This window comes from Pezoporus occidentalis, unplaced genomic scaffold, assembly GCF_034315485.1.
Source record: "Pezoporus occidentalis ecotype Australia unplaced genomic scaffold, CSIRO_AGI_Poc_V1 ctg20, whole genome shotgun sequence".
NCBI lineage: Eukaryota > Metazoa > Chordata > Aves > Psittaciformes > Psittacidae > Pezoporus > Pezoporus occidentalis.
Window position 1 is genome coordinate 646,092 of NW_026913856.1, and position 14,432 is coordinate 660,523.

The 14,432-nt window shown below is 37.4% G+C and overlaps 1 protein-coding gene across 1 annotated transcript in view; it reads right to left on the reverse strand.

The window, feature by feature from the left end:
• BEAN1 (brain expressed associated with NEDD4 1) overlaps nucleotides 1-14,432 on the reverse strand; it is a 56,698-nt gene that overhangs the window by 18,057 nt on the left and 24,209 nt on the right. Inside the window, exons 4-5 of the mRNA XM_062618246.1 lie at nucleotides 14,202-14,294; nucleotides 1,585-1,791 (exon numbers count right to left, since the gene is read on the reverse strand). Of these exons, the coding sequence (XP_062474230.1) occupies nucleotides 1,585-1,791; nucleotides 14,202-14,294 (300 nt within the window). The remainder of the gene's footprint in view (nucleotides 1-1,584; nucleotides 1,792-14,201; nucleotides 14,295-14,432) is intronic.

The following is a 14,432-nucleotide window of genomic DNA, read 5'->3' on the forward strand; positions in this document are numbered from 1 at the left end:
AACTTCGTAGTGACTCCCACTGCTCCCACGCTGGCCGGTGGACATGTGCTGAGATATTAGGCCAGCTTGTGCTAATGTAAAATTTTCACTTAGATAGACTGGCTCAATTTATTTTCAGATAATTCTTTTGAATTTCCCTAAAAATATCACCATGGTTTTCTTTTTCCATTTCTCTAGCATTGACAATTCTAATGAGTGGTTTGAAAATTGTCCTTTATGTTTTCACCTGGCTTCTGGGTTTTTAAAGGGGCTGAAATTAGTAATGATTGAATTTTAATGCTATTTTATCATGCCAAAATATTTCTGTTTATGGGTAAAACCCAGTAATGCCAATTTGCATTTAACTATTTAATCTCAAATTTAGCTACTGAAAAGTAGGAAAAATAGATGTTGCAATAATAGTAGACATTAGTTTTCTGGACATTTTTTTCCCCTTTATTACCATGGGAGTTTGCATTTCACTTCTTTTTGAGTCTAAAATTTGTTCCTAAAACAAAGATGTTACTCATTTATCTGGATGAATGCTTCTGGAAAAGCCAAAAATAATTATCCTCGGCTCCAGGTGGACAAACTGATCCTATGAAATGTGTTTTTCTTTTAGACACAAAAATACTGGTCCAAATAATTAAATGACTGACTTCAGTGGATACTTGATTTACCTTAGTGAAATCAAGATGTGAGCCAATGCTTTTTAATGTAGCTCACTACTATTATCTATATAGACAAAAAACCGCAACAATATGCAAAGCACGAAACCTGCAGATACAGGAGCCTAACCACAGGTGACATAACTGTTGTTGCTCCACTCAATTCATTAACCCATTTATCTTTTGAATTTTTACTAGCTGAAGACTTAGAGTTATCTTTTTGTAACTGTTTTTTTCTTTTTTTTCCCCCTTAAATATAGAAATAATCAGATCCTATCATTTCCTTGACAAAGTGGCTTTTAAGTTCTGGTCAGCAAACCCAAAATTGGCCAAAAATAGAATTCGGTAATTAACTTCTTCCTATTCCCAAATACTTCTGAGGTACCAGGGGTTTTGTTGTGGAGGGAGGAATTAGGGGGATAGCAATTGGCACTTTTTTAATAGAAAACCACTCTTTTTTAATGATGATGACAGTTGTAATGACATTCTCATGCCCTGTTGTTCTGTTTATATCTAGTTATTAACTTGTGGTCAGGGAAGTAGTAATTGCCCAGTCACTGTTGTAGGCTGTAGGAAATTAAAACATTCTTGGCTTTCCAGCAAATACAAATTACATTATATGCTATACCAAGGCTATCATGGGATATGAAAATAAACTTATCAGGAGTCTAGCCATGGAGAAGAAATATTACACTGTATGAAGGGAAAATAACCTGTTTAAGAAATGCTGTTTTATTGGCGTTGCATGGAACTTGTATTATGTGAATTCAGTGCCACCACAAACATGTTATTAAACTACAAAGCTGCCCATGACCTACTTATCCTATTTTTTTAATTACATTTTTATCCCTTGCACAGCAGCCAGATTCCTTTTGTTGCCTATATCACTAGCTTATTAATAAAGTTAACATTACCTTGCTATAACTAGTGATCTTACCATAAAAAACATCTGTTCTCGGACGCTGGCGTCTCAACCGCCTTTCCTTTCGCAGACCGCCAACAATGATTGTAATACAGGACAGAAACAGCACAATTCCGATCACTACTCCAGCCACCAGAATAGGTGAAAAAAAGAAATGGGTTTCATTTCCATGATCACCGTAGTTGGGGAATTCACTATCTGAGTCGCTCTCGTTCACGACTTCTGTACAGCAGAGAGAAAGAACATGTCAGCTGTGAAGAAAGACATTTACAGTGTGGTTATTCAGATGCCAAAACTAAGGGCTTTCAAAGCCCTAAGAGACAGCCTGAGACAGATCAGTTATATGAATTCATGCTTTTATGGACAGCCTATTTACTAGACAGCTTTCTGGTGCTGTTAGTAACTGACTCTGGGAGAGTCATTCAGCAAATGTTTCCGTGTTACTGGGGAATATCCTGCTGGAGCTGATGAATGTTACATAATTTTGATTACTTATTCCTGGAAAGATTCTTTGTATAATTATGCTGAAAGAACTGAAGTGCACAAGGAGCAATGTGAAAACTCAAAAACTTGGGCTCCACCTGGAACAGAGAAATTGTGTGTTGTTATGAAGTGTAAAAGCCTCCAAAGTTTTGCAGGCAAGAGAGAATCAGAGGGGCATGCTTTCATTTGTGGAATGACTTAGCATCCTGAGAAACTGATCTGAAGCAGAAGGGTGAAGAAACTCATTCTTAAGTGAGGCACTGGATTTTCATAAGACATGGCTTTTTATTAAGCAGAAGCTTGGGCAGTATGACCTTAACATCTAATAAATAGTCAAAATAGAAAACCATCTTAGTAAGACTTAAAATTTATTCATTAAAAACCTGAAAGTAAATAAGCTTAATTTATTGCCCATTGGGCTCCTCATGTTTAAATAGTAACCCAAGGATGGTGCCACATCTGTGCTTCATCTGTGCTAGTATTTAAACTGGCTACCTGCCTTACAGAGAGGTTAGGTTTGGTGCAGTGATTCATCCTACCTCTAGTTTGGCCTAATATTGTGTAAGGAAGGAGCTCTGTGGACAGGCAGACCTTGCCTTCAGTGTTCTGGGGAAGTAGGTACGTCCTGTGCTTCACCAGGTGGCTGCAGACTGAGATGAGCTCTACCTGGCTCTGTGCCTTTGTTCTGCCAAGCAGTTCTACACAGCAACATTACTACTCTTCCACCCCATTTTGATTTTTCAGTTGAAAGGCACTCATGGTACATGTGGCAAAAACTGTAACTGCTTTCCTCTGTTAACAAAAACCAACAAACCCTCAAGAGGTATTATCTAAGTTCAATAATAAATCACTTAAGGGAGAAAACGGAAACCCCAAGGGTATCCCAAACTATGAAAAGTCAGAATACCTCCAGTAATTTATTCCCAGGTCAAATAAGCTTTTGAGACAAGCTAAAGAGAGCATCAAAAGTTAAACAGTAAGGTTCCTCTAGAGAACCAACTGGTGATAAATGATTATATATGTGAATTAATTGCCCACAGATGTGTTTATGAGGGATTGTGCTGCTGATGGAGGGGAGGTAAATGTTAGAAGTTACGGGAAAAAGCATTTGGGATTACAGCAGATAGAATCCCTGCTTAAGCAAAAGGCTCTGTCTGTTTACTTGTGGACAAAAGTTTGTCATGCAGTAAAGGTAACTACATTTAGGCCTAGGTCTTGAAAACAACTTGCAAACCCCACCTGTTTTCCTAGCCTTAATCCGTAGTTTATTAAAACAACTCAAACAAACCAACAAACCACAATCAGACACCTCCCCCAGATTAAAAGAAATCTCCCACTAACTGCTCAAGATCAGACTATCTACTGAGTAAATCTGGAATTTTATTGATGCAAGAAATGATTAGAGATGGTGATGTATCAAGACTAGCTTTAAATGTGGCATGGGTTTATTTTTATAACTGGCTATATGGTAGTTGAACAGGTAAATAATTTGTTTCCTACAGAAACTAAACTAACAGTATTTTGCTCTTTTGAGTGTTTTCTAAAGTGATTATATGCTTTTGGAAGTCCAAGTGCTTTTTGTATGGATAGATGTTAGCAGATAATTTTCAGCAATGTTTTCCCCACTCTCTTCCTTTGGGATATACCACTTAGTGTCTTGCAGTCACAATAAGCTTTAAAAAAAATGATGGCTTCTGGCCAATGTATATTATTATTGGTTCATGCTTGGCATTAAAAGCACTGACTAGAAATAGAAAGCAACTGAGGAATTAGCATGTAGTAGAGCTTTTGTTAATTTTTTAGAATCACTTGACTGTTGGTTGAGAATCTTTATGAGCAATTAAGATAGCCAGGGAATGTGCTGAGCTTTTACAAAGCATGTTATGCCAACAGAGAAAACTGGACTTTCTGAAAATTCAGCTGGTTCTGAGGCATTAAATCAAAAGGGTATGAAAACCCGTCCTACTTCATACTCTTAGCACAAACAGTTTATGGGCATGGGATATGTTTGAGGGGTAGATTCTGCTGATTTTGCGGATCAGCAACAGTGCCCAGTACTGCGTATTCCCAGTGGCTTTCCTCAGCCTTGTTTATTCAGGCTTTTGTAAATTCTGTCTTTTGAAAGATGCGAATATCGCAGCAGTGCCAGTTTGTTTAAATCACAGTCGCAGGGAACTGAGACCTGAACTGAAAGCACTTGTGGATGCTTTACTGGTCATTTTGGCTGACTGGCAAAGATAAAAGGGAAGAATTAACTTTGTTGCCATCGTGGTGAGAACACGAGCCTGTTTGGTTTCTTTTTTGTGTGTGCGTTTGTATTTTTGTTGTGGTTTTGGTTTTTTTTTAGTTGTGTATGGAATCCAACCAGTATCTTAACACATCGACTAGTTCGGAGATTCCTGTGGTGTCACCCAGGGTGTGCACTAATATTTAGGTCTATTTTACTTTATCGGAATTTAACAGATTAGCAGTGACTTCAGATATCAGGTGCTCTCTTGTACTTGAGGTGGTATTTTTTAAGTTTCAAGACAGCTCATTTATCTAGCATGTTCTCAGGGCTTCCTTAACTGTTCCAAATATTGTTTATTTTATGTCTTGTTTCTCACCATAGTGACTCTTTCTCTTTTATGGTCTTATCTAATTGAACCCAGTCTCTAGTAAACACAAGATCTATTGCAATATTGCTTTTATTAGAAAGAATGAATAACTCCCATTAGCCTAGATCCTAAAACAATATGCAGTTGATAAACTTCTCTTACAGTGTTATTTTCAATTTGACATTGAGTCTAGTCCTATGGACTTTATACTGACTTACTACTGTGTGAATTGCTCAGGTGACTAACTAGTACAGAACGAAATAGAGGTGCCATGCTTGACCTTGGGCTCACCATTCTATGATTCTATGATTCTATGAAATACTATGTTGATACAAATTCTGTGGATTTCACTTTTTTTTTTGGGGGGGAGGGGGATGTTTACATTACTTTTGGCAAAAAAAAGCCTTATAAATTTTTCTCTTCTTATCCAAATACACCTTCTTTTGATAAGCTGTACATTTCTGTATATAAAAATGTGATGTGTTTTCATTCAGAAGAATCTAGAAATGTATGTGAAGCCTATAAATATAACAGCAATAGCAGAGTGCTAATTTTTTTTTTTTAAGGTATTTTTTCCATGAAACAGGGAATGGTAAACAATAACACGAGTAAATATGAATACTTTATACCTAATCCTCTAAATATGAATTACACAGGATACAGAAACCATTGTTTCTCTCCAGTTATGGGAGTTGCGTAACTAACCAGATATGGGACAAACAGAATGTGCTGGCTGTTACAGCAGTGAATACAGTGCAAGGGGCACATATGGCTGAGTGAACAGTTAATTTATGATGAGAGTGCTAGTGGGAAATTGCCTACACTGTCTATTCAATGTTAGACAATAAGTTATCAATCTGAAAAATCCCTTAAATATCATGTTATATTATTTTGCCCAGCGCTCCTGCATCTCAACAGACCAACTTGTGAAGTAGCTCCATGTAACTGAAGGAGGTGTAGTACAACTCAATTTCCTTGGCATATATTGTGCTCTCTCCTTCTCATTAACCTGTCTTTGAAGGGGACCCTTTTTACCCTTTCGAACTTGGCAGTAAGTAATGTTGAGGTTTCAGCTGGGTCAGATCCTGTCAGAGGGAAATGTCTTGGTGTGCAGCTGTGTTATGGAAGCTTGGTACATCCAAGTTACAGCCCTTCATTAGGAGCACCTTCTCTCTTACTGAAAAGCAGTCTCTTACCTGCTTGTATCTCAGATGATACAGAAGTGAAGCACTACATATAAACGAGTATCACTTCTCTCCATACTGACATAGTCCTGGTTTTGGGTTTTTTTGTTTGTTTTGTTCTTGCTGTTTGTTTTTGCTTTTTATGTTTTTTTTTTTTTTTTGTCCTCTGAAGGCACATCAGAATTAGTGAAGCCTGAACAGTCTCTCTAATTTTTTTTTTTTTTTTGGTTCCCTTTAAAAATCAGAGATAATTTTAAGGCTGGATCTTAGCAAGATAACCAAATCTCTTCCCCTGGTTTCTTTATCTTTAATAAAGATGATAATTCATAATATCACTGGAGAGGATGAGACATGGAGTGGCTTTGCTTCCTGGGCTGAAATGTGCCTGAACAGCTCATGAAGAAGTGCTGATGTCTTGTAGTGGAAGGATTTTGTGTGCACAGTTGTACACCAGTACATCCCTGCCAGCCTCAGTTAAGCCTTGGCTGAGGTTAGTGATTTCTTGCTGAACTAGAGCTGACACACACTGACAGAACAATGTTGTAGTACATGCACCCCCTGGGTCAGTACAAGTTGTTTAGTTTGATGATCTAGCACCTTCTGTTGCTTTAAAATATGGTATGTTAACCAAAATGAATAGGAGGATGGTCTGTATAAGATAGTGCATTGAATGCCTTGATTTTTAAATAATCACAGCCAAGTGTCTCAAATACTAAGGCAATTTAAAGTATGTTTCTGATACCCTTATTTTATTTGATGGTGGGGAATATGTGTTGGAATATGTGGTCTCTTTATCAAGGGGAAGAAATTGACAGATGGCAAGGAGCTGAGAGGTCCCAGTGAGGCACACTGGGATAGATAAGCTATATTAGTGGAATTGATTAAGATTTTGTTGATCCTGCCTTTATGAACAGTTCCTGTTCAAAGATGATTTAGTCTGCCCAAGAGTGACCAATTGGATTCTGCACTTACTGCTGTACTGTGAAATAAGCCTCTGGCTGCAGCTGCTATCAAGCTGCTATTGCACTGCTCATTTCTGTAGCTCCCAGGCACAAGTTCACAAAATGAATAAGCTAGGTGTATCACAGAAACAAGCTAAAAAAGGTTTTTGGATCATATGCCCTGCTTTTGTACAGAGCATCACTGTAGCAAGGGAGAAGGGGATGTTATTCAAGTCATTGAATGTAAAGGCCCCATACGAGCCGAATCTTTAAAAAAAACCCACAAAAACAAACAACAGAAAACCCAAACCCTCTGCTGTATTCCCAGCTATTTCATCTGGATCCTGAGGAAGGTTGTAACCCCTCACACTAGATAAATGCCAGGATATCATCTGCTTATGGGACTTACCTTGTTTATCCCAAGTATCCCCCAGGAGTGGCTTTAGACTGAAATCTGTCCTGTATTTGATTTACACTTACACTTTATTCAACTCTTAATTTATGCAAGCAACCTGCCAGTTTTAAATGGAATTGCAATTTAATAGGTTTTGATTTTATTTTTAACCTCTCCAATCCCTAGGTGTAGTGAAAGTATTAAAAAAAATCAGTAATTCCAGAAAAGGAAGAGCTGATGAGGAACATAAAAGGCACAGCTCAGCTTTGTCAGCCATGGTATTGAAATTTCCATGGTACTTTAAGTTTCTCTGCATCTCACACTGCCTCTTTGATATTTTTTGCTACATGTTCTAATCATAATTAAAACTTTTCACTGATTAACAGTAAAAAAATCAAAACCTTATTCAGACATGAGACTGTGTGATACAGACATTTCAGTTTTATCAGATGCACTCAGTTTAAAGTGAATCTGGAGTATACTTACAGATACAAAGGCTGCCCATGACCTTGAGAAGCTCATCCAAGGCAGAAAGGGTGGCCTTTCCTCTGAGATATCTAACTCTACCTTTTTATCATGTCTGCTGGCTATCAGATAATGACTTTTCTCTTCTTGCATTGACATCCTTATTATAGAGCCAGAATGAGTAAGATTGGATCACCAGCAGCCTGTGAATTGAGAGTGTCAGAAGCAAAGAGAATGTGCCTGCATAGGGGCTCAGAAAATAAATCTTTTCAGAATCTGTGGCTTTAGGGTATTATGTTGATGTCACAGCAGCATGTATAGGTGCTGTTTCAAATTAACAGGAAAAATCTTCCCATTTTCAGATCCTTGGTCTATTTTATCAACATGATAAATACCACTGCAGTGAAACAAATCACTCTAAAAGTATAACAGCCCACTTTGTGACGGACAATACATTTCCTCCCCTATTTTCTCATATACAAACAACATTGAACTAATACAATTTTATAAGCAGGACCTGAACCTATTACTTCTTTCAGAAACTCTGTATTAGGACTTGGAAATAAGTATCATGAGAATCCTATTTTACCCATTAAAGTGAAGTTACCTTCATAAGCTGAGATCCACAGATCCACCTTGGTAGTGACTGACTGGGGCAAAACCAGGTTTTTTGGTTTTTTTTTTTTTTTTTTTTCTAAAAAATACCTCTGGTATTTTGGCACATAAACTTCTCACATAGAATTTGGGGGGCAAAAATTAGCAATATAATATTTTATCTTTTTATTCTGAGAGGGGAAGGTTTGAATAAAATGTAATTGGCAAATAATTCTGCATTTTAGAATGTCTTTTCCGTAGGAGGTTGAGCTCTGTCTGCACTGTATATAATGTGACCTAAAGAGGTAGCTATAGGGCAGATGACAGCTCATGGAAGATACAGCTCTGGCAGGAAACCTAATCTCTACTGGGGGAGGGAGCTCAGGGATGGGAGTCACAAGGGATGAAAAAAAGCTGATTTTTTTCCACAGAAAAATTCCATTCTTTACAAACTTTACTTTACACCTCCACAGAAAAAGGGAAGGCAGCAATGAAATTCTTGCTAGCACTAATAGTAACAACTGGTAAGCAGCTGACTTCTGTTCTCTTGCTTACTATATGTATTTAGGAATCTGTAGATCATCTATCCACTTCTGATTACTATTAAATTGGCTCAAATTTCTGATCATTTTTAAATTACAAAGTTTTGTATTTTCCTTGTGTTACATTGAACTTGATTGGCTCTATTAACCAGCATGTTTCAGCAATTGTTAACCTGCTCATCTTATTTGAAAATCTGGAAAAGAGCTAATAAAGATAGCTGCAATAAAATTCTGAGACTGAACTAGCAACTGAAATTCAGGAATCATATCCCCCTTACAGGTACCTCAAACACTCCTTCTAGAGTGTTTGTGGCTATGTGGTGCTCCTCAGTTAGGACTTTTCTATCAAAATAATTCTATTTCTTTTTCCAACCTCATCTCCAGTCTTCAGTAGTAGTAATCTACTAAAAAAAGAATATGTAGAGTAATGATTGACACTTACTGCTTAGAAAATAATGACAACTAAAATACTGATCTAGCTAGTTATGTAAGGAACTGTGTGCTAAGACAGAAACCTGTTAAATGCTGGGATTCAAAGACCTTTCTTTAAGGGGTGAGATCATATATGGTATTTCACAGTCTGTCCTTCCAGGTGATGTGATTTTAAAAAAATAATTAAAACAGTTTTGCAGTGTTGTTATGCACTTCCATATGAATTATGGTGTTGATATTACGGGCTATACAAAGTCTATAGTATGACTTAGGTTATCATTTCTGTCTGTAAAAGCTACAGCAGTATCTGCCTGCATAAATCAAGGAGTTTTCTTATACCATTAAGAAGCGATTTCGTTCCCTCAGATTTTGTCTGAATAGGACTAGGACTTCTGCTTAGACAGTTGCAGGAATGTCAATAATAGCAAACCAGATATTGATTCCTGGGATGATTTCGGTCGCCTAGTCTTTTTGTTGCTAAAGGAACCACCAGAATTCAAGGACACTGAAGGATCTGTAGAAAAACCATGGGGAAAAAATCCCTTTCTTTAAAATCCCTATTGCTTGTTATAAAAGACCTGTTTGGTAAGAGGATTGGTATACTGGAGTACAGGATTTGCCATACAGCCAAACACTATTCCATGTATCTGCTGGGCTGCTTGCTACATGCCATGTATTCTGCACTCTCCCCTATTTATCTTTGGCCAGCAGAGCTGAACTGGGTTTAAAAAAAAGTATTTAAGACATTCAGCTGCCTTCCATATACAGCTTATTTTCTAGGTTCCATGTAGTTCCTTATAAATAATTTTATGTTGGTTTGAGATGGCAGAGGAAGACCTTCAAAAATAAACCAACCACCTACCCCCCCAAGCCAAGTAGTAGTCCGTAGGAAAGTACATTTATTCACCTTTCTATATCAACTGCAGTGTGTATATGTGTGTATTTTAAATATAAAAATGTAATTTCCAATTCAAGGCTAATTTGGCAGAGGGCAAACATCAATAGCTGCTAGAGATTAGGTGCTACACCTTCCTGCCTGCTGGGAAGTTGGGAGAGGTCCTGGGTTGCTCCTCAAACAGAAGACATGCTAAGACTCTCATTTGCAGATGTCCTCAGAAACATCTGTGTGTGCTGCATCACCTTCCCAGCAATCAGGAGTCTAGGCTGTGGGTAGTCCTCCCTGTTCTTAAAACTAAGTTATTTGTTAAAATATGGTCTTTTGCACGAAAGGGACCAGAAAATAAGTGTGCCCTGCAGGGGTGGTTCTAATAAAGCTATGTAAATGAAAGCCCTTTTAGGGATACTGCCTGGAATAACATGAAGAGGGAAATTCCATCCAGCTTTCACCTGTGTGTTCACATCTTTTTTTTTTTTTTTTATCTTTAATGTTAAAGGTCACTAACTGTTGTTCTTGCAGTTTATCAGAGAATTGTGATTTCATCTCTGGGCCAATTTGTTATTTTGGGTGAGGCAGAATGATCTTCCTTTGACTATTAACCCACCACTACATCAGAAATTGACCTTTGATTGTTTCCTGAGCCCTGCTGTTAACTCCTAACACGCCTGTATACAAACCATCCTACCTCCCTTACTTCCATTAATATTCCTATTGGAAATGTGTCTGTTAAATTATTCCTGTTTATCCACTGGAAGGCAAAAAAAAAAAAAAAGGAATCTTTGAAAAATCTATGGGATTCTTGGTGGAGAAACTGTTATCTTGGCTGGTGTAAAATCGTCTTCCATCCCCTTTCTAGTGCATGGGCAAACACATGCAGAAGGATACAAACAACTTTATAACAGAAAAGGAAGTTATTTCTGTCCCTGATCATGCATGACTGCAAAGGGATTTTCATTTACATACCTACTAACAGCAAAGACTTTTACAACTGTCAGTTAACAAAAAAGAATCACACCCCTCACTCACTCCCCCCCAAAAAGGCAATACCTCCCCCCACCCAGTCCCCAAAAGGAACCCCTTATTCAGTTTTCTCTTACCTGCTTTAATTATTCATTTTAACTATGTGCTGACACATGTCTTGTGTTCTTAGGCTTCTTCTCATTGTTAGGCCAAGAGGATTCACATCGTGTGACCAGTTTAGGTGACTCAACTCAACCTAGCTAAACGTACTTCTTCTCTACCAAAAAGGTATAAATTACATTATATATGCAATATATAGGAGCTCACAATGTCCTTCAGTGTGAGGGTGATGTAAAGAGTTCGCATTAGAAGAATTTATCACCATCCCAAAACAGATTGCTAAATATGTGCCAGATATGTGAACTGTATGCACCTGCTCTTATGTGGAGGAACATTTGCATAACAACTGTATACAATGCAACTTCAATTCTGGCATCTTCAATTTCTTGTGCATGAACAACCAGATTAAAAAGCAGTCAAAGATTAAGAGCAAATTTAAATATATTGTTTACGTTAGTAGACAATGATTTTCTTTTTAAAGAAATCGACAGCATGAAAACAGCTCCTATTTTATACAACACAGTAAAATTACAATGTGTGAGCTGGAGAAAAGTGAATGCTATTCTGAAGAAGTCTTATTCATGAAAGTGATGTAGCACTGAAAGTAATAAAAGGGGGAAAATGGTGCTCCAGGGTTACTAAAGAAATATCAAATCCTAGCAAGACACAATAGGGTGTGTGTCATCTGTACTGGACACTATCTTCATAATGACCTTGCAGTTAAGGATTTGAGAGAAATCCCTGCCAACAGCAGTAGAGTCCCAGAGCTTTGAACAGCTTTAAAAACCTGGTCCTTTTTCCTGTGAATGAAAAGAACCTTGAGAGGTATCTTTTTAAGGGGTCCTAATCAAGAGTGGTGGGATTGTTTTGATACTGTACTACAATGACAGGTCATTCATGACTTGGAGCAGGAAGAGGTAAATTGGTACAGGAAGGTGAACGAATGTGGTTTGAAGTTAAGTGGTTTTTTTTTTTGGTTTGGTGGTTTGTGAGAGTCTTTCTCTGGTTGGTTTGTGTGTGATTTTTGTTAGTGTTTTCTGTTGTTTGGGTGTTTACCGTGTCTCCTCACCCCCTCAGTGAAGGTATGAATACTGTCCAAAAATAAAATCCCACCTCCTAGATAGCTTCTGCATTGGAGAAATGTGCTAGAAATGTTAAGTATGGTAACCACTGTGTTTTATGGAGCTACACCTACAGTTTTATCATACTCAGGCTGTGCATGTTGTAGTATTACAATTAGTTCTGCATTGGAGAAATGTGCTAGAAATGTTAAGTATGGTAACCACTGTGTTTTATGGAGCTACACCTACAGTTTTATCATACTCAGGCTGTGCATGTTGTAGTATTACAATTAGTTCTAAAGACTGTACTGAGTATCACATAGTGCAAGGACTTTCACTTTAGATCCTCTGGTCTCCCTTGTGCTAACAGCATATGATACAAGAATTATCATGCTGTTTGGATTATTAAATTGATGTGTTGCTTGTCAATAGTATCTTGTTAAATCCTTCTGGGGATGAGATCAGTTTTCTAATGAGCAGCTGCTGCATAGTTTCCTGAAATACCAGATTTTAGGGTTGGGTCAGGGAAGATAGGGTTGATGATAAAAACAGAAAACAGATGGCCTCATTGCAATATACCTCAGCAATATACCTGAGCCTGCAAGCACTGCTTGTGAAGGTATGGGCAACATCACTGATGCAGGAAGTGCCTAGGCTCTTCAATGAGCTTTTTGGTTGTACAGTCACTGCTCCTGTTCATCTCCTGTGTTACTTGGAGTTAAACCCTCTGTGACAAAAGATTAGAGATAGCCTAATAATGTTTATGTTTGTTCCTCATGTTGCCCTTTATCAATGTTTAGTTACCCGAAAACTGCTAAGAGAAACGTATATGTATCAACCATAGAAAATTACTGTGACTGAGATAAAAAGTGATGAACAATTTTTAATACATTAATTTACAATATTTGTCAAGATGATTATGGCCTGTATGAATTATGTGCCTATTTCCTCTGATTAATTTAGCATAAGATTTTTTTTGCTCTCTCACTGACTAGGAGGTAGTATCACTGATGAAGTACAGGGTATCCTGTAATTTCTTTTGCGCTGCTTCTCCTCTACCCGAACAAGTCTTCAGTCCATGAATCATTATAGGAGGAATCAATACAGTGTCCAGTCAAATTATCTTGTGCACTGGCTCAGTTACCTGCTTATCTCTCAATTGTTCCCAAACATAAAATTACAAAGAAGCAGACACTTCACCAAGGTAGAATTCCAAAGGAGCAGGATGCCCGTAAGATGTGCTGGGGGAATGCTGTCTTTTCAAAGCTGCATTCATACCACTTTTACATATGCAGTGTTCATGTACATGCATAGCGACCGTGAGAGAAGATCAGATGAACTGTTCATCCATGCAAGCATCTTTAAGTCAGGAGTATGACTTACAATCTTTATTTGTAAGCTTATCAAATTAGATTTGAAATGACTTTTTTTTTTATGGTTGTATCTTTTAATTAAATTTTTATTTTTCTCCACTGAAATTTTGGCAAATTGTTTTGATCTTGGTAATATTTTTTTTTCTGTAAGCTCTAAAAGCAATTTTAAGCAGAGAAATACGACTTAAAGGTTTTGCCTCATCCTGAAGTAACAACTTTTAATTCTAATTAATATGTTCCTGTAAAGAAACATATTTCTTTACTTAATATATAATTTTATATATATTAAGTATATCTATTAATATATATTAGTATATATATTAATATACTTAGTTTTCATTATTATTATTGAATTACAAGAATGAGTGTGGGAGAAAGGTTCTTGAAACTTGGAATAACATGTAGTTGATCTGTCACACTTGCTTTAGGTGTGGCTTCTTCAGTGTAACAATAGCTTCCTGAGTGGAAGGAGGAAATCATGGAGGAGATATTAAGGAAATCCTCATCTGCAGGAATGGGATCTTTATTTTCAAAGACTATTTGTACCAGTTGTTTCATTAAGCTTTGTCCAAATAAAAATACACTTACTTGTCCCAGTAGTTAACATTGAAGAGCCAGTGAAAACACTAATACCTCTTCCATCTGCTACAGTACCTCTTCTCTGCTCCTCGCACAGAACAGCTTAGTTAGAGTGGACAGGAGAAAGATGCAAGAAGGTCAGTTACCAGGCTGTTCAGTTAGGTTGAAGAGTGGGTTAAAAGGATTAGTTGTGTTATCACAAAAAGCAGGCCTGGCTGCAGTGGGCAATTTGGGGCTCAG